The following is a 24,814-nucleotide window of genomic DNA, read 5'->3' on the forward strand; positions in this document are numbered from 1 at the left end:
CACGAACTGAATGGTTAGCTTTGCTCTCTCATTTTTGGTGGTGTGCACTACTTGGAGGCCAAAGAGGGTGTTGGATCCCTTAGAATTGCAGGCACAGCCGTTTGTGAACCTCCATGTGAGTGCTTGGGGGACTTGGGTTAAGTCCTCTTAACTGCAGAGCCAGTTTTTCCTCATACGGAATGTGGTGTCCTATAATTCTCAACTCATGTGAAGGATGTCCATCAAATTTGGTGTGTGGACCTGTTTCGTTTTGTTTTTTTAAACCTCAGATGTGGACCTTTCTGTCTGTTGTGGAATCTGGTGTGGCCTGTGACTTTGGTCCTGTTGAGTGAGATGCTTTAAAGCATTTTAAAGAATGTCTGGGGGCTGGAGAGATGGCTCAGTGGTTAAGAGAACTGACTGCTCTTCCAGAGGTCCTGAGTTCAATTCCCAGCAACCACATGGTGGCTCACAACCATCTGTAATGGGATCTGATGCCCTCTTCTGGTGTGTCTGAAGACAGCTACAGTGTACTCATATAAATAAAAATTAATTAAAAAAAAAAAGTCTGGGTCCCCCACAAAACTTTACTACACCCAGATTTACCAGAAAAGTTGGGTAGGAATGGGGCTAATGACCCTCATCTGTTATAAAATCAGGAGTGCTGATAAACGCTTTGTTTGGAAGCCCCAGTCCTGCACCTGCCCATTGCCATCATTGGTCCATGTCCATTCAAGGTGAGTCATGGCAACTGAACTTAAGCTATGTCAGATGGGAACATGGCACTTCTCTGTACACTTATCAAAATGTCATTTACAACATGACCTTAATAAATGTATCTGAGAAGCAAAAAACTACCCCCCAGTCCAGATAGAGTTTTTATTTAGCTTCTGACAGTAACTAGGGGTTACTAAAAAGCTGTCCATGTTTGGTGTGTTTAGGATGTACACTAAGAATATATTGACTTGGGGTTAAGAATGCTTACTGCTCTTTGAGAGAACTCAAATTTGTTCCTAACACCCATGTCAGGCTTCTCACAATCTCCTGAGAGCCCAGCTCTATTAGATCCTGTACCTCTAGCCTGAAGGTATCCCAAACTTATGTGCACATACCTAAATAAAGATACATATAAGTACATATAATTTTAAACAGTAAAAATAAACCTTACAAAGAATATTAAATTGGCATGTTCATCATCCGCCCTGCCCCCCGTGTTGATTCGGGCATGCAATCAAACTCCTACAAAGAAAAATAACTTACGTCAAGTTATGGACTTTGAGTAAACAAAATAATAGAGAGTTGCACATTCCAAGCAACCTAACATGGGAGTATTATATTCCTAAATTACAAGAGTCCAGTTAGGTCATCTAAGTGACCTCGGCAAGCAAAACACCTCTTAAAAATATATATACATTGTGGGGGGGGGGAGAGAAAGAGAGCGGTAAATAGAGGTCAGAGAACAAATTACAGCAGTTGCTTCTCTCCTTCTGCTATGTGATGGCCTAGGGATTGAACTCTGGCCTTTAGGCTTGGTGTTATTACCTCTGGAGCCATCCCACCCCACCCCCAACTGCTCCTTTATCTAGAAGGTCCCACTAATCACATGCGACAGTTACCATGCAAGTCATTCTTTTTCTTTTAGAACAAGAAAAGCGAATCAAAAATTTTGGTGTTTATAAAATATTGGCTCAGAGTTCTATAAAGTGAGGGTATAGAAGGGTTACACTTTTATAAGGGACTCATTCCTGGTAACCCATTTATTCAGAGGCCTCAATGATAAAATAATCAGAGTTGAGAACTTAAGTCTTTCATTACACGCTGCTCACATGCCCTTCAGTGGCAGTCTGAAATCTGCTGCCCCAAAACACCCTCTGTGGTTCAGTGGCTTTCATATCGAGAAGCTAACAATACTAAGTAAGTATTCAAGAGACTACCCTGATTATTCCTCCGAAAGGTGATCTGTCAGCACATTTCACTCTTATCTGAGGTGGTCTCTTTATATAAGTAACTCCCTGGTCTGCCCACGACTATACCAGCTCACAGTCATCTTGGATGGCAAGGCCGTCAAACCATTGCCCTCAATCATGGTCAGTTTTGTCCCATCCTGTTTCCGGAAAGAATATTAAACCTCGGCAACTAGGTACAAGTTTGTATACATACACATTGATTTTTTTCGTAATTAAAAATACAAGATAATAGTTTGCTGATCAATAAACAAAGTATTTATTCAGCACCCATGTGCCAAGCACAGTGCTAGGCACTGTGGTGGATACAAAAATTAAGACATAGTCCCTGCCCTTAAGGAGCTTACATTCTCATGAGGGAAACAAAACTAACATACATGTAGCAGCTAAGAACAGTACAAGACAATATATGATTTGGTATAAGAATTTTAGTACAGATTTGAAGCTTCGTAAGGATTTAAAGAAGACAGTGAAGTAGACCTTAGTTTTAAGATTTTAGTGTCAGGGTCTTGAAAGACTGAAGAAACTTAAATTGACGTCCCTGCTAGGGAGAAGTAGGAGAAGGGCTCAGAGAAAGACACAAAATATGCATTTGATAAGGGCTAAGAAATGATTGCAGACTTTGGAGCAGAGTGGCTCAACGATACAAGCAAGGTTCAAGAGCTTTAATGCAAACTCAAAATACTTAAGTAGCTTAGTCATCCTGAAAAGGATGGAAGGGCAAGATCTTAGCTAACACAGATAGAACTCACCTGTGAAAGGAAAATATAGCCACAAAATAAAATAGTGGCCGAAGGCATGACAACTCTAGGAAGCATGTTATACAACATGCCAATAGCTCCAATGTGTTTCCTAATTCCCAGAGGACCCTAGAGACAGTGTTATGGTTCCATTTCAAGATCCAGGATGTGGACGCTTTGCCTCACGCAAGTACAAAAGAAATATAAAAGACGGGAGGACACAGAATGGCAGAGAAAGAAGTGGAAAAAACAAGTAAAAATTCATAGTGAAAAAAACACACCAAAGTATATAAAATCTATCTCCTATGGAGACGCAATTGGCATGTCCATTCATTTTCAAATGAACATATACTGTATTCCTGTAACAACGAAACAAAACGCCCTATGCTTTTGGTGTGCTTTTCGGTTATTTCTGGTACAGTCAATCTAGGAAATGGTTCAAACTATATTCATGTAAGTTTCAGTGGTCACAGAATCCCATAATCCGATCTCACTTTTCTGTTAACTCACATCACAAAAAGGAAGTTTGTTTTGGAAGAATCAGAATCAAGAGGTTTGTTGGGGAAGTGAGGACTTTTCCTTGTGTCCCAGTGAGCACAGGGATCCTGTCAAACAACCCAGGGCCAGAGATGTGCCAAACTACTGAGAGGCCAAGAGACTGAGATCTGCACTGCCAGGAGACAGTGTGGCACACAGCATGGCCACCACCAGGAATTCACATCCTAAAAATCAGAGACCGCTTTAGGCTATACAACCAAAATACATTTTCCATTTTTCAGTCATTAATATGTACAGGTATTCACTGTTTAAAATGTTTAAAAAGCTGGTGAAGAGATGTTAGAATTAAAAATTGGTCACAATTACTCCATTAATTAGCTACATCTAAAATTAACTAAGGGAAAATAAATAAAACCTCAAAGAAACCCATTTCTGGCTTAAAAGCAAGCAATAATAATAAAAATAAATTCCTAAAAGTTACTGATAAAGCTTTCTTGAACAAAAAAAAAGATAATCAAACTTAAGAATCCCATAAGGATCATACAATCTAGGATTGTCATTACGCTTTAAAGATTTTTAAGCAAAACAAAAGCAGTCCCATTGGCCCTGTCCCATGAATTTACAATGGTCTTCAGTTATTTACTAGGACACAAGCCACACTCGTTCCACTCCTTGTCATATTCCACTTAGTCATTAAAATATGTTCCGCTTCAACTCTATCTGGAACTTTCCACCTCAAATGTTTACTGTAGCTCACTTAGCCTATGTCAACGCTTGAGAAAAATCTCATCTGAAATGCAACTGAGCCTACATAGGAGGCTCCAGTCTGGGGCGTCCTGTGCCTCTTTGATGTTCATGAAACACACTCTCTTAATCATCTGAGTTCTGACAGAGCAGCACGCATGTAAAGCTGTTGAGTTGGACGAGATGAACCATCTTTGACAAGTATTCACTGAACCATCAGTGTGGCTGTTTCCAAAGACCCTGATTTCTACTGGACTGGGAAGGTGAACCAGGCACTTGGCCCTGGAAAGGTTTTGAGCTTTTCCTGAAATGAATGACAAGAGGACTGCATGCCCAACTGCTGCCCACTCTTACTCCTGTGCTTTGACAAAGGGTGGCCACTACTAATCTGGGTATTTCTTAGTAGAGACTCCAGCTCAAAGAAATGTCACAGTTGTTTTTTGTTTACAGCTGGCTTCTCTACAGTCAGATTCCCTGGCTACAAGAAATCACCCGCCCTTCTCCCTCCTTCTGTGGTCTAAACTTGAAGCTTCATAGTTTTCAGATGGAGAACTATCTGAATGGCAGAAACCAATCTTCTTCCCACTGAGGCTAGCACTCTGAACTAGAACTAGTCAGATGTACATAACAGCTGTGCATTTCCAATCTTGAAATGAAATCCAGTTGAAAGCCGTGGAGACGTGAGGGCAGGCACGGAAACTGCTGTGTTCAAACATACGCAGGAGAGCTAGAACACATTAAAAGATCACACGAAAGCTTAAATACAGTGTGAGAGAGATGGAATTCAGTTTTATTTTGTCCTCTCTGTAACTTCCATTTACACCACGGCCTTGTCTATCAAAGAGGAGGAGGAAAACCTTGCCTTATGCCACCAAGCTCAAGTACCCACGTACTTGTTAGAGACACCAGGCAGGGTATCTGTTTCTCCAGTTTTTGGCTCCAAGAGGTTATACTTTTAGTACCAGCATAGTGAGGAACCCCTGGCAAACTGCTGGAAATGTCTTCTGTGTTAGTCAGTGTACCATCCCGTAAAGTGCTTCTGGAGTTAAAAATATGTCAAGCTGTCAAAACTGTCGACGCCTTTGCAACAAGGGATAAAAGATCCCAATGGACATTTCACTGAGTCTTTCTCAGATGGGTCTCGTAATTGGCACAGCTGCTTTACCCTCCAAGGCGCTGGCCCTCACCCCAGGCGAAGCCTCCTGGCCGCTCTTCAGGTAGTGGGTTGTAATTGGGATCCTCATCTGGTGTATCAAAAATAGTCCTCCTAAAACACAGAGACCATTTAGTGCCAGAGCCACCTTAGATTGGAAGTGCTATAGAGCAGTACCCACAGGGCTTCCACAAACAGATAAGTATCGTCTCTGCCTGCCACTAAGAGGTATCATCCCTTGACGGCTCTATACTTACTTATATTACATTAATATTTACCTCTCACACTAATTTTTACTATGGAAATGCTGATGATGTACCTGGAAGAGTCAACTTCACAGTCACATAAAAAGAATGGTTGTTGCTGGATGACAGAAATAGGGAGTTATTGAACGGGTAGTTTTAGGATTACAAGATAAAAACCTAAGGACAGTGGCCATAGTAGCACAACACATATACCACCACCGAACTGCTCATTTCAGTGGCTAGGATGCTGAGTTCCATGTCGGAATGTGTGGACTCAGTTACAGGGACATTTATCACTCCAATTACAGAAGGAAAAGCAGTAACTGATGGCGATGTCCATGATTAAGGGACTAAAATAATTATGTCAAATATGAATCACAGACTATCATGCAGCCACTAAAATTCTGTAGGTCATTTATAGTGGAAAGGTAATTTTCTTTCCTTTTCTTCTTTTCCGAGACAGTGTTTCTCTGTATAGCCCTGGCTGTCCTGGAACTGGATCTACAAAGCAGGCTGGTATCAAACTCAGAAATCCAGCTGCCCTGCCTCCCGAGCTCTGGAATTAAAGGTGTGCACCACTACCCGGCTATGCAAAGTAATTATTGCACATTAAGAAAGGACATTTTAAGAAAATGTATACACAGGCGCTAAAGAGATGGCTCACCAACGAAGCCCTTACTAATCTTGGAGAGGACCCAGGTTCGGTTTCTAGCACCCACACCCGGGGATCACAACCACATGTAACTCTGGTTTCAGGGGATACATTGTCCTCTGGCTTTTGTAAGCATATGCATCATACATACTGTGCACATAAAAATGCAGGCACACAGCGCTGCAAACACATTTATGAAATTAAAATTTTTAAAAAGTCAAAATCATATACTATTAAAAACAGTGTATACAATTACCCAATCCCAAGTGGTCAGCCCCAAACACAGCTGCTTACAAGCAGCACCAGATGGACTAAATAGGCAAATAGCTTTGGGGTAAGTCTGTATAATAATTAAAGAGGAGGTCATGACCTGAAGAGTCACAGAAGGAGTTGAGGGGAAGAAAGGTAGAAGTAGAGATGATGCAGAAACAGTAACCATGTAGGAAATTGCCAAAAATGTATCTAGAGTGAAAGATGCAAGACTGCTTATCAAAAACCCAGTCCAGGGAAACTGCTATGTATAAGTAGAATTACCAAAGACTTACTTCCTTCTGGTTTTTTGTTTGTTTGTTTGTTTGTTTTGTTTTTGATGATGTTATTGTTAATTAAAAAAGTTTTCCCCCCAATATGGCCTCTTGGAATGTTACCAAGGTTGGCATCAAACTTTGAATTCGTCTGCCTCAGCCTTCAGAGTAGATGGGCAACAGACCTATACCATACCTCAGCACCTCGCCAGCTCCTTCTTCTTCTTTCTAAAATTTACTTATTTTCCATTTTATTTCCTTTTTAAGGTTTATTTATTTGTGTATTTTATGTATACAGGTATTTTGTCTTGTCTGCATGGAGGGTATCAAACCCATGGGACTACATTTATGGACTACATTTATGTTAGCAGCCAGTGGGTGCTAGGAATTGAACCTGGGTCTCCTGGAGGAGCAGCTGGTTCTGTTACCACTGAACCATGTCCATCTTTTTCACTTAACCATTCTACAACAGAGAACTTATAGCAAATCATAACCCCTCAATAGAACCCCTTTCATATAATAGTTCCCAAGAACACAAAATTCTAGAGCAGAAAAGGGTCTTATAAATCAAAACTGTAGCTCTAGAAACTGAAGTATACACATGCAGAGATGTACTTCAAGTCATGCTGCTTGCTGGTGGACAAGCCAGTGTAGCTTCGGGTCAAAGCCGTTTCCATTCTGTTCCCTGTGTCTCCCCACCGCCCGCTTTTTGGTCATGAGCTTGTCCTCTGGACTGTGCGCTCATTCTGCTCTTCACGTCTCTCTACTTGGACAGCAGCTTTCGCAAAGCCTGCAGGCTCCTCTCCGGGACACGAGTCCTAGTGCTCATCAGGACAGTGACCGCAAAGTCACTCCATGATGTCAAGAGCTGAGTAATCACAACCCAGGCTCAATCTGTTCCTGGCCAATCCAGAAGCTCCCCACTGCAGACATATTGCTCAATCTGCAAACACTTACTCATGTGAACCAGGTATCGAGGAAGCCCAAACTAAACTGCGATCACGGTTTGTCTGCATGAAATGTGAAACATGGAGTTAAATACTCACAAAATAGATGGCGTTTTCAGAATTCTTATTCCACCAGGCTGATTGGGAAATATATCTTCCAAGAAAAAATATATATGCCCAACTGCAATACCTATAATCAACCAGAAATAAAGGATAAAAAGGAAGATTAAAATTTTAAGTTTAAGTTTCCTATTATCACATAATTATTTAGAATAATTATTTAAAGTAAATCAATGAGTTAATATCTTTTAGCTATAATTATTAAATAATCATGTAATAGCTATATATGAAAACTAAACAGAATAAACATGAACGACATGATGGCGAGTACATTATCAAGTAAAATAGTAGAAAAAGTAGCGGTGAGACACTTACCCAAAAGGTCCACTATAATCGAGTTCCCCAGCAACAAGGAGAACCCCATGAGCACCCAGGGCAGAAAGGGGGCCTGGAAGTTTAGAAGACCAAAGAAGTTCATGCGGACATATGGGTTCCGTCGGCTCCACACGTAGACCAGCATTATTGTAAAGGCCTGGCCTAAAAAAACTAAGCTCACAAACAAACCAAAAAGCTAGCAATGGCATTAAGGAAAATGTCAGCATGAAAGCTTCTAGGGAAGGCTAAGCAAAGAGCCAAAGGTTGCCCTTCAGCTAAGATCTGAGTCAGGAAAGCCGAGTAGTGACATTTTTAAACTAAAAGAAGAAAAGCCTGAAATTAATTGCCCAAGGCATGTAGGCAGAAACCGGCTTGGGCTGAATCATCTGGACTATACCTACTACAAACTAAAATTCTGCTTTTTAAAAAAATTCACCTATTTTATGTATGTCAGTGTTCTGTCTTCAGACACACCAGAAGAGGGCACCAGATCACAGATGGTCGTGAGCCACCATGTGGTTGCTGGGAATTGAACTCAGGACCTCTGGGAGATGTTAGCCAGTGTGCCTAACCACCTCTCCAGCCCTAAAATTCTATTTTGGTGATGCTCTTCCCTTTGACAGTAAGTACAGAGACGCTCATTCACCACTAACACCTGAGGCGTGCAGGCTGGAACAAAGCCTAAGGCAAGCCACCCCTAAGTCTGATGAGCAGAACAAATTCTCTTTTTAAAAACATTTGTATCAGTCTTGACGGTGACTTAATACACGTCTTCTTACCAACCTAGTTGAAAAGTGAAGTCAGCGGTGAAGTTACCGAGATGCTTCAAGATGACCACCTGGGTTGAAACTTCTTACCCAGCAGAGGCTCCTGTCCAACCTCTGGGCTTGCAAGCTGTCCAGGGGGCTAGGAAATGAATAGTAGCTCCTGTGGCTACCATCTTGACATCTCTGTTTGTCTGTTTGTTCAAAATACCTAGTGAATCATGGGAGACAGATGAGAAGCTTGAGGGACAGACAGTCTGTTCTTTAATATTGTCCTATATGCTATTTGTTGAAGGATACAGTCATTAAAAATCCACCAAAAAGGAACATAAATACAAAGTCTGCTGTCCGACCTCGGAAGGAGCCTTCTTCTAGCATTCGACAATAACGATATCTTAAGTTTCAAGTTAAGAAAATATTAGGCATACACATATGAAGAAGATAAAATGTCACAAACCACTGAAACATATTTGGGGTTTATACAATCTGTAAACAGTCAAGCTGCATTTCTCTAAGAATGTCTGAAGGGTAATATGGTTTTTTTTACTCCCTATCGAGCATTTTAGGCAATGTCAAAACTAGCACCATATTTTCCGAAGCCTGACACTGGCTGGAATGCTAATTCAAATACTGCCATGAACACGGTTTCAATAACCCTTACATCCCTTCCAACTCAGTGTTGTCTTTCCCATGCTCAACTACATGTTAATTTGCACCATATTTGGCTTGCAAATTTAGAAGAAATCCCTGCAAAGAAGCCTTGTGTGATAACTACTTCTAGGCTGGCAGGCTAAGCATCTCTATTTCCTAGTCAATAAAAACTATAATGAAAAACCTTTCATTAGAAACTTATCATTCTGATATTCTATGCAGGAAACAAAAGAAGCCATTTTGGGCCGTAAGTCCCATCACCTCTAAAGGCTCTCTGCCTCCCCCAGCTGAGCAGGACTGTCTAGGAGGAATGTCTAGCTCAGCACACCCAATTACCATCTGACTCTTCAACTACCATGGTTCTTCCTGTCTGTAACCAAACCTAAACACGTCAAGCCAGCAGACATTCTGACACTGTCTTTTTAGCCTTACAATCAAAGTCCCCACTCTTAGAAACCCACTCCAAAACCTGGGAAAATCCTCTTGCATTGCCGATGTTTCAGGCTTTTGGACTACTGTGCCAGCTGGTGCTGATGTTATTTTACAAATAAGCCTAAAATAAATCACAATTTATGGACACTAATATCTTTTAACAGTTGGACCCTCCCATATGAACAAGGAGTTACAAACAATTTAAAAACATTATGATGATCTGATTACAAACTACAGACCCAGAAGCCATAACTAAAATTTTATAAAAAGTAAACAAGAGTAATAGTTTCAACTTATAGTATATACTAAGTTTTATATGTATACTATATCTATATTATATACATACTATGCGAGCTAAAGTTTTGCTGTTGACTCCATTTAATAAAGGATACAGAAAAATCATGTTAAACAAAAAATTGAATCCAACTGGACCAAAAAATAAGAAATTGGTGATTAGCCTCCAGATCTGCAGAAGGGGTCAGGTGGGGGGAATCAAGAGAAAGACACATTAAATAAAATACACGACCAAGAAACATTTCTATACTGAGATAAAAACAACATGACTCTGAGGCTCCAAAGTCCTAGGTGGGGCACATTCAAATGGAGCACCCAATCCGATTCTGGGTTTGTTCCGTGCTACACAAGTTTGTGTGTGTGCACATGTGTGCGCATGTGTGCACATATGTGCGCGCAAGGGACTAATTAAGACTGTAAAATTTACATGGATAGAAGAAGAATTCAAAATCATGATTATCTCCTATTAAACAACACAAAAATCCACACTATGTCCCTGAGTAAAAGCTAGGGTAGTGTACAGAACAGAGTGCTTTTATATGTGTAGTCACCATAATCTAAATGAGGAGTTTATAGGTACTAAAAATTTCAGGGATTCAGTATGTAAAGCTGCCAAGAAATGTTTCTGTGTTAGCCACAACATTCTGATAGAAAAGTCCTAGGGTAAACGGCCAGGTTCTGGTTTGAAGTCAACTTCCTTACAAGACAGAATTCATGCTCTAAGAGACAAGGAAAGATGCAGGGCAGTCTCCCACTCAGCATACAACTACTCACAAAGGGTTACATAATTTACTGTCATATGTGGGATAAGCAAGAAAGCTGGTGTGGCCATCCTCATTTGACAAATAAGGGATTTTAAAACTTATGGCTTGCCCAAGGACAAACAGATAGGTGGAGACAGTGAGAGCAAATCCAGAACTCCTAATTCCAAACTTAATGCAAGAATCTAACCTCGGCTAGGGATGGTTGCTCATGTCTATAATCCTAGCGCTACGGAGTCCAGGCAGGAAGACCACAGGATTGTTAAGGTCAAGAGTTGTCCAGGCTACATAACAGACCCTGTCTTTAAAAAAGAAAAAAAGCACAGTGATGGACTCCAAGGAGGCTGAGGCAGGAGGATACCATGAGGGTCATGCCAGCCACAACTACAAGATAAACTATCTCAAAAATAGACAAAAACACACACACACACACACACACACACACACACACACACACACACACACACACACACAAAGACCAAAAAACAAAACAAAACAAAATCCCAAAAACCAAAAAACAAACCAAAAAAACGAAGAACCTCGGCCATTAAGCCAAACAAACCAGAAGGAAGCAATCTTAGCAAAGGTCACAGACATCTCGACTTGGCAAAGTCAAGGTATCAGAGGACTGACTGCTTCATATACCCTTAAGCCCTTGGTCACTGGTAATTTACTTGTGATAATTAATACTGACAGATCTAGTCACTCAAGACAAACTCTGGGTTTGTCTGTGAGGGAGTTTCTAGATTCAGTCACCCAAGGTGGGAAGGACACTAATGAGCACCATTCCACAGTCTGGGGTCCTAGGACAACTAAGTAGGGGGAAGTGAATTGAGCACCCGTACTCTCATTCTCATCCTCCTCCGCAGGGGGACCAACTGCCTGAAGCTCTGGATGTCACAATTTCCCAACCACAATGGACTTTACCAACAAACTGTTAGCCAAAACAAACCCTTTCTTTCTTAGGTTGCTTTGTCAGGAATTCTGTCACAGCGGAGTGAAAAGGAGCCAGCACTCTATTCACATGCAAACAACTCAGAGTTTATAGCATTCTCACGCTAGTGAGGGCACTGTACAGGGAAGATGCTGTCTCTGAGGGTAGATAAAAGCAGAGGTTTGGAAGGCAAGCTGGAGTTCACTGGGTTCAAAGGCAGTGTGACACATCTGGGACAGGGAAAAGCATCAATAAGGACCACTGAGGTCTTGCCTCTATATCACCTAGAGTGTGAATGACCATCCTGCCATGGAAACACACTTCTCTTCAGCATTTTAATCACTGGAAAAAGACTTCCTCAAACTGTAAAACACACTTCTCTTTAGCATTTTAATCAATGGAAAACGACTTCTTCAAACTGTAATATAGAAAGTCAACATTCTGTTTTAGATAATGGTATAAAATTTGATAGTTTAATCTGACTTCTAGAAGACAGACCAGGATAAAAACTGAGTTTATGAGCTGGACCGTGAGGATTAACAACAGTGTTAGGTGTGTCTGGGTGGTAAATGGTCAAAATAAGGCTAACCTGTCAGATTCCCTCGGCAGCTAGCTCAATAGTCTATTCTCAAATCACATTATTATTACTGCTGTTGTTATTGTTGTTTGTGTGTTGAGACAATTCCTTGATATGTAGTTCAAGGTGGGCTCAGGTTCCTGACTGAGATCATAGCCACATTAGTTCTTAACTAGTTGTAGTCAAATATAGAATTTCAACACATCAAAAACACACTAAACAGAGGATAAATTCGAAATTCCCACCCTTAGCATTCTTCTTAACACAGTGCTTCATAGCCCAAGCCTATCTAACACTTGCCATCCTCCTGCTTACTCTGCCTGTCCCTGGCTCCACCTCTGGCAATTCTAATTTGGTATAGGATGAGTTTACAAATACCTAGCAGCTCTTAAATGACTCTGGAGTCCAACCAGGCTGTGGAATTCCCTTTTTACATCTCAACAAGACTTGTAATCAGAGATTCCCCCACTGGGTTATTTTTTGAGACTGTATTTGACAGGATTTACTACTTAGTAAACAATAGAAAAAAAAGATAGTGAAAACATTGTATCATAGTTGCTATAGACCACTTACTTGAAAGTGCTTAAAAATTAATTCAGGATTGAAGTATAACTGAAAAGGTGTGATCAATTCCAACTGCTGAAATGGAAAAAAGAACTTCTTGAAGCAGATCAATCGCAAAACAAAATTCCAGCATGAACAACAAAGAATGAGTAGCTCTAATAATTTCTGTCCCTTGGAATAAATTTCTGTCTTGCTTGTGACAGCTGGTAAGAGATTCTTTAGAATTTGCACAACCGTTTTGTATCAACACACGATGTAAGTTTTATGTTGTAATATTTGAGGATGCTACAAGGCAGGCGAGTAGGAATATTTTAGAGACAAGACAACAGCATCTTTTACAAATCTGTGTGTCACGTGGTCACCACCTCAAACAGCTGGGTGAGATAACTCGGGAATAAGAGATTTAAGACCCTGCTACCATTAGGACTAGGTACAGGCGGCCAGTTACTTATATCCACAGGCCGTCTTTTGAAAGATGTTTCCAGACAATTCGAGATTTCTATAGTCAATATAATAGTCTGTGAACCTAGCGGACCTAACTCCCACTAGTCACCTGGACATAGCTAGACCTCTCAGATACATTTTTGGGTGGGCGGCTCCCGCAGTTCTGATTCACTACAGGTCTGGGCTTCATCTGTCTGAAACTGACCTGGCCCCTCAAGAAGGAGCACACCCTTCTCAGGTCACTGGCTTGGCACCCTTGGGAATATCCCAAACCCTAGAGTCAGCTCCGGATGTCTCCACCCACCCCTGGGACCAGACCCACTGGGCTTCTCTGCGGCCCAAACCCGTTTTCTGAAGACGCAGTCATAGCTAGCCTGGAAAAAAGAGGATGTGGCGCCACAGCTGCTCACCACGGCCGCAGTGGTGAGGACGCAGGCGGTAGTGTAGGCGCGGCTGACCGGCGGGATCTGCAGGTACTCCAGCCGGAGACTCTGGTACGCCATCTTTCCCACCGCGCCTGCCCCCCTTCCCCTTCCGCCAGTATGCCAGGCGGCGGGGCGGACTCAAAGCTGGCCTTCAGCCTACCCACTACTGTCCAATCAGCGCTGTGTACTCGGACAGCCACCAATAGCTGGCGCCTTGGGGCCGCTCACCCACCAATCAAGAGTTGCGCCTCTGCGTCGGCCCATCCTTACTTCTCCGCCTACCAACGCAGAGAGAAAGTACCAGCTCCTTCCGCCAATCCCTGCCGGCCACAGCTAGCTTTCCCTCCTTGTCTCCTTCCTTTTGCCAATTGCAGTGCCCCCTTTCGACCCACGGCTAGCCAATCAGGAGTGCGATCCATCCCGCCTTTGCGTTCGTTCGCAGAGGCAGGTCGCAGTTGATTCTGAGGAGCCGGTGTCGCCGCCTTTTTCCAAGCAGCTCAGTGTAGTTTGAAGGAAGTGGCGGGAAGCCGGTGTGTGGCGGACTACATCACTCCCGGGATCGCTTTGGTAGGGGCTGTATGCTAGCTGAGGAGAAACGGAAAGGGCGGGACCGGAGGAGTGACCTCGGGGCGGCGGAGCGTTCTTTAGGGAATTCCTCCGGTCCGGCCTGGCTGGGCACGGAGACCTAGAGTTCCCGGCATGCACCGCGGCTGGAGGTGGAACGGGAGCTGGAACTGCCGGAAGCGCTCCCCGTTCTGCGGTTTCTGGGCCTTGTCTGTGGCGGTGGTAGGCTCTGAAGTCCCCTACGTTCGTCGAGACAGTGTGGGAACTTCCCATGTTTATTTACAGCCGCAGGAATTCAAATCTAGCAGAGAAGAGGCGGTAGATGAATTAATAGCACTGGGGGGAAAGCGAAGGAGGTTGTGGCTGGCTGGTTCTTCAGGAATGTGTATTCGAACTGGCTCTTGAATCTGCCTCTAATGCGTTGGGTTGGAGCAAAGGCTATCTTGGTCGTGGCAGACATATTCAGTAAGTTATAAAGAAGCATAAAAATCGAGGGACTGTGACTGTCAAGACTGGTAGGAACCAAGTAAAAAGTTGGAAAGAATATAAGGCTGAACGTAGTGGCACCGGCCTGTGTCTCATAGCCACTCTGAAGGCTGAAGCCAGAGGATTTGTTGCATCCTGAAGTTCTAGGCCAGTGTGGACAACGTAGAGGAGAGTGGGAGCAAACACGGGAGAGGTCTTAGCAAATTCTTGTTAAAACTTCATCTTTATAACTATTGCCTCATCATAGCATTGGTAATGTCTAACAGAGAAAAGCAAAATTTTTCTCAGAACTGGAAGTTTGGATGTAGGAGTTTGGTTATATATCATGGTGCATCAATCCAGGAATGTTGAGAACTTTGAGGGAGAGTTAGAGTGCACACTTAAGAGAATTACTGGGTGCAAGTTGTCAGTAGATATACCCATCATTTGGGTAATTTGTAACGGATGACCGTCCTAGCTATTATCTTTAGCTAAAAGATAATGAAAATACCTTTTAGGAAAGCCATCTCAATATAAACAACGAATGTGAAGGTAGAGTAGGGGTGGAGGTGGTTTCAGTGTTCAAACAGTATGTGAAGCCAGATGGTTTTAGTATTTAAAATACGGTGTGGGACTGGGAATCTAGCACTAGAGTGCTTACCTAGTATGTAGAAAGGCCCTCGGCATACCTCTTAGCTCTATAGGAAAGAAAAACAAGTTTATTAACTACCAAATTCACAAAAGTTAGAGTATTAGCAGATCCAAGAAGTTCTGGTCTATTCCAAATGAATGTAAACCAGCTTAGACGTTCTGAGGATGTTTTGGCAATGTTTAGTGACATTATATATGCAAATATGTAACAAGTACCTCAGAAGATATAGAAAGATCTCCATTATCATCAGCTGACATTGTCTCCTATGACTAGAAGCTCAATTAATACCTCTAAGGCTCCTAGCAATTGAAGTGAAAATCAAGAACTGTTTTGAGACCCTATTTTGAAATACAAAAGATGTCTGTCTTCCTGTACTAGTTCTACATATGCAAAATCAATTTTCTAACCCATTAGTTATGAGCATAAAGAATATCCTGTAAACTCAGGCTTCTAACATAGGCCAAACAAGAGCAGATGCCACTAAGGTTGCATCCTTTGGAGGGATAACTAAATATCCACATCTCCCTACTCAGATGACTTTGTCATTGTGTTAGAGCAGTTGGGGAATGGCTTAGTCTCATTGCCAAGTTAGAGTGAAGACACCGACACAAAGTACACGTGCTCTACTTAAAAGAATTTGTAGCCTTGAGTAGCTGTTCTCTTACAACACAGTTTCTAAAAGGTGGTTATTGCGTGGGTGTAGTCATGACTCAACAGTAAAGAGCCCAAGCTGCTGCTTCCAGAGGACCTGAGTTTGCTTTCTAAACATGTTCAGTAGAACTCTGGCTCCAGTCCAGCTGACACCCACTTCTGGCCTTCAGGGGCACCCATATGCATGTGGTATATGCACATATAGGCTTATACACACATAAATAATAAAATCAAATATTTAAAATATTACGGTTTAAAATTGAAAGAGCTTAAGTATTCTTAGATGACCCAGTGACTGAATAGAAAGTAGTAGACAAAAGGCAAAATTAAAAAGATGATGTCTGGTAAGGGAACTGCCAAATAAGAATTTAAAAAGTTTATTCCAACTATAATGCAGACTCTTCTGACTTTAGGGTCATATCTTACGGCATGTTTCTGATTTTGTTCCCAACAAAGTCTCTTAAATATATCTCTAATTTATGGATCTGTGTGCCATGTCTGGCATTAAAGGATCATGCAAACAGGTATCATAAAACAGATTCACAAATGGATAAATTAGTAAATGGTAATTTAGAAATAGTTAAGAGTAGGAGATCATTGATTAACATTACTGTTACTATCTGAGAGCTCTTGCAAATGTCATCTTAGGTGCTTTGAAGGTAGGAGAGTGAATTGCCATAGAATACAGTGCCTTGATGTGGACTGTATTAATCTTGTGGCTCGCCAGCAAAGTATATCCTTAGCTGCACCTGCAGAATCTTATAACGGAGTATCAAGGACCAAGTCAGAAAGAACCTCAGTAATCTGTTTCAGTGTCAGTCTGACTTTTACCTGGTTCCTAACTTTCTTTTTATTTTTTATGCATATGGGTTTTTTCTCTTTATTTTTTCTTTGCCCGCATGTAAATATATTCACCACACATGTGCCTTGTTTCCTTGGTGGCCAGAAGACATTGGATTGTCTTCAACTGGAGGTAGAGACAGTTGTGAGCCACCATGTGAATGCTGGGAACTGAACTTGGGTCTTACACAGTAATAGAGCTCTCAACCACTGAGTCATTTCTCCATCCCCACTATTGTTTCTTTGTTGTTGTTGTTTAATAATTTTATTTTTGAAATGTATGTGGATGAGTGCTTTGTTTACATGTATGTATATGCACTATGTATGTGCCTGGTCTCCTAAAGAAGTTAGAACAGGACATTAGAGCCCCTAGAACTACAAGTTGTGGATAGTGATGACCCACCATGTGGGTGCTGGGAACTGAATCCAGGTCTTCTGCAAGAACAGGTATTATTAACCTTTGAGCCATCTTAAGACATTTTAAATTTTAATTTATTTTTATTTTTTGTTTTGAGTGTTTGCCCACATGTATGTGTGCCATACTGTGTGCAGTGCCTGGAGTGGTCAAAAGAGGGTGCCAGATCCCCTGGAACTGGAATGATGGGTAGGAGCTGTAGGAGGGAGAGTAGTAGGATTGGGGAGTGTCCAGGAGACAGAAGAGCAGGGTCAGAGAAGACAGTTGGTGTAGGAAGAGAGACGATTGAATGGGGGCTAGAGAAGGGAGGATTGAACAGAGTGAGAACAGGACACAGTTGAAAGTGAATCGGGTTAGCAGACTGAGAAGAGAAGACAGTGACAGGTGAGCCAGGAGAAGCTGAACTGAGCAGAGAAGATACTGTTAAGAGACAGATAAAAAAAGAAGAACCCATGAAGAATCCACAAAGTAGCTAGAAAGGAAAAAAAAAAAAAGATTAAAAGCTACGATTATGAGATTTTATGTGGATTCTGGAAACCAAATCTGGGCCCTCTGCAAAGAGCAGCAGTTGACTAACTTCAGCTCTGCTCCTCCTCATTTTGATGTGTGCTCAAAAGTCTGACTTAGTTCCTCCATTATTTGGTTGGTGGGAAGGACTGTCTTATTTTGCACTGTGTTGGTCCTCCTAACACTGCAGTTGCAAACATAGCACGGGTCTAAGAGGAATGGGTTTACTTCCATGTATGATTGACTTTGCACTACCCTTTTCTTTCTCCCTTTTGGAACAGCACCTTACTAAATTGGCCAAAGGTTGGATAGGGCATGGATGTGAGCCATGGGCTGGGAAGGAGGATAGATGATAGCTGAAACCCTTAAAAGGAGCATGTTTTCAATAGCATTTCTGGTAGTAAGATGTTTGATCCAGGGTCAGGGATATACATAGCTGATTGATAGAATTTTACCTAACATGTATGATGCTCTAGTTCAGATCCCAGCATTTAAAAAAGAAGTGCAGGAACCCAATGAAATGTTTGACACAAAGAGCATGGGCACTTTATCTGGGATATATGTATATGATAGAACTGCTATACTTCTGTGGTCAGAGTCAGTCAAGTAAAGGAGCACAATAATATGAAATGACAAGGACATTAAAATGTAATATGTGTATATGAGTCTGTTTGCAGGGGTGGAGAGGTGGCTGTGTAGTTAAGGGCTTTTGCTGCCTTTGCAGAGGACCTGAATGGGATTCCTAGCACTCAACATCTGGCAGCTCACATCTGTCTGTAACTCCAGCTCAGTGGACCTAACACCTTCTGGTTTTTTTGTTTTGTTTTGTTTTTTTGTTTTTTTCGTTTTTTTTTTTTTTTTTGTCTACATCTTCATGAAAGTGAAGATAAAAAGTGAGTTCTAGGTCAGCCAGACCTACTTGTCTAAAAACAACATAATTTTTTCCCCAAAGATTTATTTATTTATTTTATGTATGTGAGTACACCGTTGCTGTCTTCAGACACACCAGAAGAGGGCATTGGATTCCTTTACAAGTGGTTGTGAGCCACCATGTGGTTGCTAGGAGTTGAACTCAGGACCTGTGGAAGAGCAGTCGGTGCTCTTAACCTCTGAGCCATCTCTCCAGCCCCAACAACACACATTTTTTTTTTTTTTAACTTGAGTATTTCTTATATACATTTCGAGTGTTATTCCCTTTCCCGGTTTCCGGGCAAACATCCCCCTTCCCCCTCCCCTTCCTTATGGGTGTTCCCCTCCCCACCCTCCCCCCATTGCCGCCCTCCCCCCAACAGTCTAGTTCACTGGGGGTTCAGTCTTAGCAGGACCCAGGGCTTCCCCTTCCACTGGTGCTCTTACTAGGATATTCATTGCTACCTATGAGGTCAGAGTCCAAGGTCAGTCCATGTATAGTCTTTAGGTAGTGGCTTAGTCCCTGGAAGCTCTGGTTGCTTGGTATTGTTGTACATATGGGGTCTCGAGCACCTTCAAGCTCTTCCAGTTCTTTCTCTGATTCCTTCAACGGGGATCCTATTCTCAGTTCAGTGGTTTGCTGCTGGCATTCGCCTCTGTATTTGCTGTAGTCTGGCTGTGTCTCTCAGGAGCGATCTACATCCGGCTCCTGTTGGCCTGCACTTCTTTGCTTCATCCATCCATCATTCATGGTGGCTGTATATGTATGGGCCACATGTGGGGCAGGCTCTGAATGGGTGTTCCTTCAGTCTCTGTTTTAATCTTTGCCTCTCTATTCCCTGCCAAGGGTATTCTTGTTCCCCTTTTAAAGAAGGAGTGAAGCATTCACATTTTGATCATCCGTCTTGAGTTTCATTTGTTCTAGGCATCTAGGGTAATTCAAGCATTTGGGCTAATAGCCACTTATCAATGAGTGCATACCATGTGTGTCTTTCTGTGATTGGGTTAGCTCACTCAGGATGATATTTTCCAGTTCCAACCATTTGCCTACGAATTTCATAAAGTCATTGTAACAACACACATTTTAAGAATATAGTTCTAGCATCCTGCTTCTTGGGAGGCTAGTAGAAAAATCAAAAATTTGAGGCTAGCCTAGGCGACATAGTGATGCTCTAGGAGCATGTTTTACCCTAGTAGGAACATAATCTATGGTGTTTAAGAAGTAAAACTTCCCAGTTCAGAGATAATGTATGAATAACACTACAAAAAGCAAATTTATTTATATAGCCGTATAGTTATCACCTTCGTGTTTTAAAACCAATATATATGTAAATTTTTAAGGGTGATTGTATCCTGACTTTGCATAAGTTGTCCACACTACTGGATAATACTTTTTTTTTCTAGTTAATTCTTTAAAAAATTCATCTGGTAGTTGAAGTTGGAGCTTGTAGATTATTACATTAAGTGCCCTTACCCAGGAATGCCGAGGTTTAGTAAGCTCCCATGGCCATAAGGAAATGGATATCATGGTTGTCCATGCTTACACTAAAAAGGAATGCCACTCAGATCCTTGAAAGAAATGATGGTATAGGCTTGGCCATTTCATTGGATTTTTATCGGCTGGTTAGGGTAGAAGACAGGGAACTGAGGACATTTATAATGAGGTAATCAGAATGGTAGAACATGGGTCGTAAAAGGACTGGGGGAAGAAGTTAAGTGGAAGGACTGGAAGCAAGAAAGCGAAGGTTGAGGGCGGGGATAGAGGAAGGATTGTGGGAGATGCAAAGTGAATGACAATTAGACTAGCACACAGGCAGTTGAAGATGTAGCTAAGTCAACAGAGTGCTTATCTAGGCCCTGGGTTCTAAACCTAGCACCACATAAAAAGTTGGGCTTGTTATACTCCTAGGATCCCAGCATTCTGGTGGTAGAGGCAGAAGGATCAAAAGTTCAAGACCATTCTCGGCTACATCCCAAGTTCGAGGCCAGCTTCAGCTACATGAGACCCTGTCACAAACGAAAGAGTTTAAGGCCAACCCATAGACTGCACAGCAAGAAATTGTCTTAAGAGGTCAGTGTGATGGGTGTGGGATAGGGTGGGCAGGGAAGGACAACATGTAGATCATTGAAGCTCAGAAGACAAGGTCTGTAGGGCATCGAGGCTGTTTATTTAAACTTTTAAAGTTGCCTCAAGATAACAGAATTGAGAAGTCTGGGCTTGTGCCTAAGTCTTCAGTAGTAATAATTGAAGGAAATGAACAATGAAGAGGATATGGCTTTCCTATATTTGACTCAGATAGGCAAGGGCTGCTTCTGTCTTTCGGTGGACAGTTAAGGCTTTTGAAGAGACTTTAGGTATCAAAGGAGCACTCCTTAGTTTTTATTTGCTTTCTTTGTTTATCAGTAGTGAGGTTTGTTACTTTCCACTGGTGATAATGTCCAAATGAATTTTTTTTTTCTTTTTGTACTTGCAGGTTTTCACAGCTGAAGGCTCAAGGTAAAGCAGGATGTCTGTGGATCCGATGGCCTATGAGGCCCAGTTCTTTGGCTTCACCCCACAGACTTGCTTGCTGAGGATCTACATAGCATTTCAAGACCACCTCTTTGAAGTGATGCAGGCTGTTGAACAGGTTATCTTAAAGAAGCTGGAGGGCATTCCAGACTGTGAGATTAGCTCTATCCAGACTCGTAAATGCACAGAGAAGTTTCTTTGCTTCATGAAAGGACGTTTTGATAACCTTTTTGGTAAAATGGAGCAGCTGATTTTACAATCAATTTTGCAAATTCCTCCAAACATCCTGCTTCCTGAAGATAAGTGTCAGGAGACGAATCCTTTCAGTGAAGAAAAATTCCAGCTTCTCAAACAGGAAATCAAAGAGTTACAGGAGAAATATAAGGTTGAATTATGCACTGAGCAGGCCCTTCTTGCAGAATTAGAGGAGCAAAAAACTGTTAAAGCCAAACTCAGAGAGACGTTGACTTTCTTTGATGAGCTTGAAAACATCGGCAGGTATCAAGGAACTAGTAACTTTAGGGAGAGTTTGGTGTCTCTGGTCCAGAACTGCAGAAAACTCCAGGATATTAGAGACAATGTAGAAAAAGAGAGCAAAAGGCTGGAAACACAATAATTTCTCAGTAGTGAAGAGAGAGCATGTAAATAGGTCGCTTTTCTTTGTTTACTCTTATGTTTAAGGTCTTTTGGGGGCCACGTTCCCCTCCTTTCCTAGGTTACACAAAGCCAGTCAGGAGATCGGTATTGCTGCAGGCTCCCGGTCAGACTTCTAAAGCAGAGTTTGCGTTCATTTGCTTTTCTCCCTCTGAAAGTTGAGTTGACCACCCTCACATTTGGTAATGACTTCAGTTCTTTTGTAACTGTACTCATTTTACTGTTAGGGATGTTATAGTATGATTTCAGGAGGGAATAGAATCCTCATGGAACTGGATGCTTCTGTGTAAACCTGGTCTGGGTATTTATTGAGTATAACCCATGAAGTACATTAGAGCAAAAATGCTAGGCTGAGGCATAGCTGAGTGGTAGAGTATGCTCGGCATGTGGGTCCCTCGGGATTTAACATGGGAGAGAAGCAAAAAGAGGAGCAGGAAGAAGGAAAAGCAAACAAAGGACAGCAGGATACAGCAGAGGTGTGGGGGTCAGGGATATGGGATGGTGTATATTGCAGTATTAGAAAGGGCATGTCTGATTGATTGATAATGTAAGATTCAAGTCAAATATAGAAGGCGTTAGCCTCGTGCTTATGGGATTATCCTAGGCAAAGAAAACAGTAGAAAACCCATAAGGTAGAGCATATTAAGGAATTCACACAGCTGGAACAGATATGGAAGTGTAGGAAAAGGGGATACACCTGTCCTGTTCCAGGCTATTTTTTGTACGACAGACAAGGGCTGATGAGATGGGTCAGCAGGTAAAAGTACTTGTAGTACAAGCCTGTTGACCTGTGTAGGATCCCTAGAACCTACTTAAAGACGGAAAGGAGGCTTGACTCCACAGATTGTCCTCTGATTGCTAAAGGTACACTGGCATGTGCACTCCCATCTCCCACATTGTGTATGCACACACAGTGATTTATATATCTTAAGAGACAAGCAAAACCCCTGTGTATGTGTGAATGTGTGCTATTAAAACTGACTCCTGAGGGGTTGGGGATTTAGTTCAGTGGTAGAGCGCTTGCCTAGGAAGCGCAAGGCCCTGGGTTCAGTCCCCAGCTCCGAAAAAAAGAAACCAAAAAAAAAAAAAAAACAAAACTGACTCCTGGCTCGAGAGATGGCTCAGCTGCTAAGAGCACTGACTGCTCTTCCAGAGGTCCTGAGTTCAGTTCCCAGCAGCTACACAGTGGTTCACAACTGTCTGTAATGGATCTGATGTTCTCTGCTAGTGTGTCTGAAGACAGCTACAGAATACTCATATAAGTAAAATAAATCTTAAAAAAAAAAAAAAACTAGCTGGGTTTCATGTACACCATTGGTCCTAGTACTCGGGAGGCAGAGGCGAGTGGACCGCTTAGAAGTTTAGCCTGGCTTCCATAAAGAGTTCCAGGGCAGCCAGGACTAAAGAGACCCTATCTCAAAAAACAAAAGGAAAATAAAACCCAAATGTGATTGATGGCACTTGTTATATTGATAAAGCAGACTTTATTCAGGACCCTTAAGTTAGATATTGGGACGGTTGCAGCAGGATTTTGCATTGAGGGAGAGACTGGATTCTGAACATAAGAAGGAAGAAGTCGGGAATGTGCAGCTCAGGGGCAGGATGGGATGGGTTGGGAGGAAGCAGGTATCATTGGGTGGGAAATTTCTCAAAGGTGGTGTAAGGGGTTTGAATGTATCCCACAAAATTCATGTTAAAACTCTGACTTCTTAGTGGTATACTGTTGAAGTTTATACTTTGATTAGTGCCATTACTGTGGGAACATGAGTGTTCTTTAGGGAGTAGGTTTCCAATAAAAGTATGAGTTTAGGTCCTGCTCTGTCATGATCTCACCCTGTAACACCTCTACTATGGGAAGAGACCGTCTCTTTAACTTTGGACTCTATACCTATAATAAATAAATACTTGAGTATTTACATATTGCCTTATTGCTTAATATATGGGAAGAGATTTAATTCGGCACTGACTTTGTGGGGGAAAGCTTAAAGAATGGGGCCATAAGCCAGAGATACTCCTACTTTGGTCATGGGCCCTTCATGATCTCAATCCTTTTGCTGACTGAAGATAATGTAAGAGGATTAAGCACCCAACTCCTTTATTAACCAGTCATCTGTGGGGCAAGTGGAACCCTATCACCAGACAGAAAAGCTCTTAAGGCTGAGCACATTAGAAACCCCAGCTATTCTCATAATTGAGAACGGTAGGCATTTCAATCTGCTCCCGACCAGATTTCCTGTCCTGGAGCATGTGACCATGACACCCCACTAAGAGGCCCAGGACAACTGGTTGCATAGCATAGAAACCTAGAGTTCTCCATGCATGTGTAGATGGGCCCAGAGGGTTTAGCCAATTAGTTTCCCTTTCCACACATTCCTGCAAAACATATTTAATCTCTGGTCCATCCTGAGTAAGTCGTATTTCATTTCACCTTGAATAGTTTGGACAAGCAAGGACTGTTCCCTTCCCTAAGGACTACCATCGGAGGGAAGCCTTCATCATACCTAGCCATGCCTAAGTCTCCCGCAAAAGGACCCTCTGCACTTCTGGCAGCCTGAGCTAAGCTGGATTCTTCTAGCCCTGGGGTCATCTCAGGCCTGCAACACACACACCCAACCCTGCTTTCTCAACTCCTCGTGGTTCCTAGCATCATCATCTGAGTGTCCAGGAGTTAGAACCACAGCCTCTGTACCAGCTGTTTTGTACTCAGAGAAACATGGGCTAGGGCCCATCTCACGGGCATCACAGGAGCCTGGCACCCCAACAGGGAGAATGGAATGTAGCCTAGCATCCCTGTGTTTCACACTGGTGTAATTCTGACACCCCAGCGTTGAGGAGAAATTAAGAGCTACAGTCGTCCATCATGGCTCAGCCAGTATAGCACTTTATCAGTAACTTAGCCTGCGCTGGGAACTTGCTAA

At 42.2% G+C, this 24,814-nt stretch overlaps 2 protein-coding genes across 6 annotated transcripts; one reads left to right on the top strand and one right to left on the bottom strand.

The window, feature by feature from the left end:
• Positions 1 to 4,687: 4,687 nt before the first annotated feature.
• Derl2 (derlin 2) lies at positions 4,688 to 13,831 on the bottom strand. Of its 3 annotated transcripts, none has more exons than XM_032911892.1 (7): positions 13,713 to 13,831; positions 12,868 to 12,930; positions 10,121 to 10,194; positions 8,946 to 9,039; positions 7,882 to 8,077; positions 7,546 to 7,636; positions 4,688 to 5,192 (listed from the first exon to the last, which is right to left on the bottom strand). In XM_032911892.1, exons 1-7 carry the CDS (start codon positions 13,803 to 13,805, stop codon positions 5,087 to 5,089), a joined length of 717 nt encoding a protein of 238 aa, XP_032767783.1. In that variant the 5' UTR covers positions 13,806 to 13,831; the 3' UTR covers positions 4,688 to 5,086. The 3 variants fall into 3 exon arrangements, with proteins under 3 accessions (XP_032767783.1, XP_032767782.1, XP_032767784.1); XM_032911891.1 differs by having other exon boundaries at positions 12,868 to 12,933; XM_032911893.1 differs by lacking the exons at positions 4,688 to 5,192; positions 7,882 to 8,077; positions 8,946 to 9,039; positions 10,121 to 10,194 and having other exon boundaries at positions 7,571 to 7,636; positions 12,868 to 12,933.
• A 228-nt stretch (positions 13,832 to 14,059) lies between these two features.
• On the top strand, positions 14,060 to 22,994 carry Mis12 (MIS12 kinetochore complex component). 3 transcript variants are annotated; one of them, XR_004389005.1, is made up of 2 exons: positions 14,060 to 14,547; positions 20,640 to 20,680. XR_004389005.1 is itself a non-coding variant. In XM_032911895.1 (2 exons), the coding sequence occupies exon 2, from the start codon at positions 21,238 to 21,240 to the stop codon at positions 21,856 to 21,858; it is 621 nt and encodes a 206-aa protein (XP_032767786.1). In that variant the 5' UTR covers positions 14,399 to 14,547; positions 21,205 to 21,237; the 3' UTR covers positions 21,859 to 22,994. The 3 variants fall into 3 exon arrangements, 2 of the variants coding, with proteins under 2 accessions (XP_032767786.1, XP_032767785.1); XM_032911895.1 differs by lacking the exon at positions 20,640 to 20,680 and adding an exon at positions 21,205 to 22,994 and having other exon boundaries at positions 14,399 to 14,547; XM_032911894.1 differs by lacking the exon at positions 14,060 to 14,547 and adding an exon at positions 21,205 to 22,994 and having other exon boundaries at positions 20,673 to 20,801.
• Positions 22,995 to 24,814: the final 1,820 nt, after the last annotated feature.

This window comes from Rattus rattus, chromosome 9 (assembly GCF_011064425.1).
Source record: "Rattus rattus isolate New Zealand chromosome 9, Rrattus_CSIRO_v1, whole genome shotgun sequence".
NCBI classification, from domain to species: Eukaryota; Metazoa; Chordata; class Mammalia; order Rodentia; family Muridae; genus Rattus; species Rattus rattus.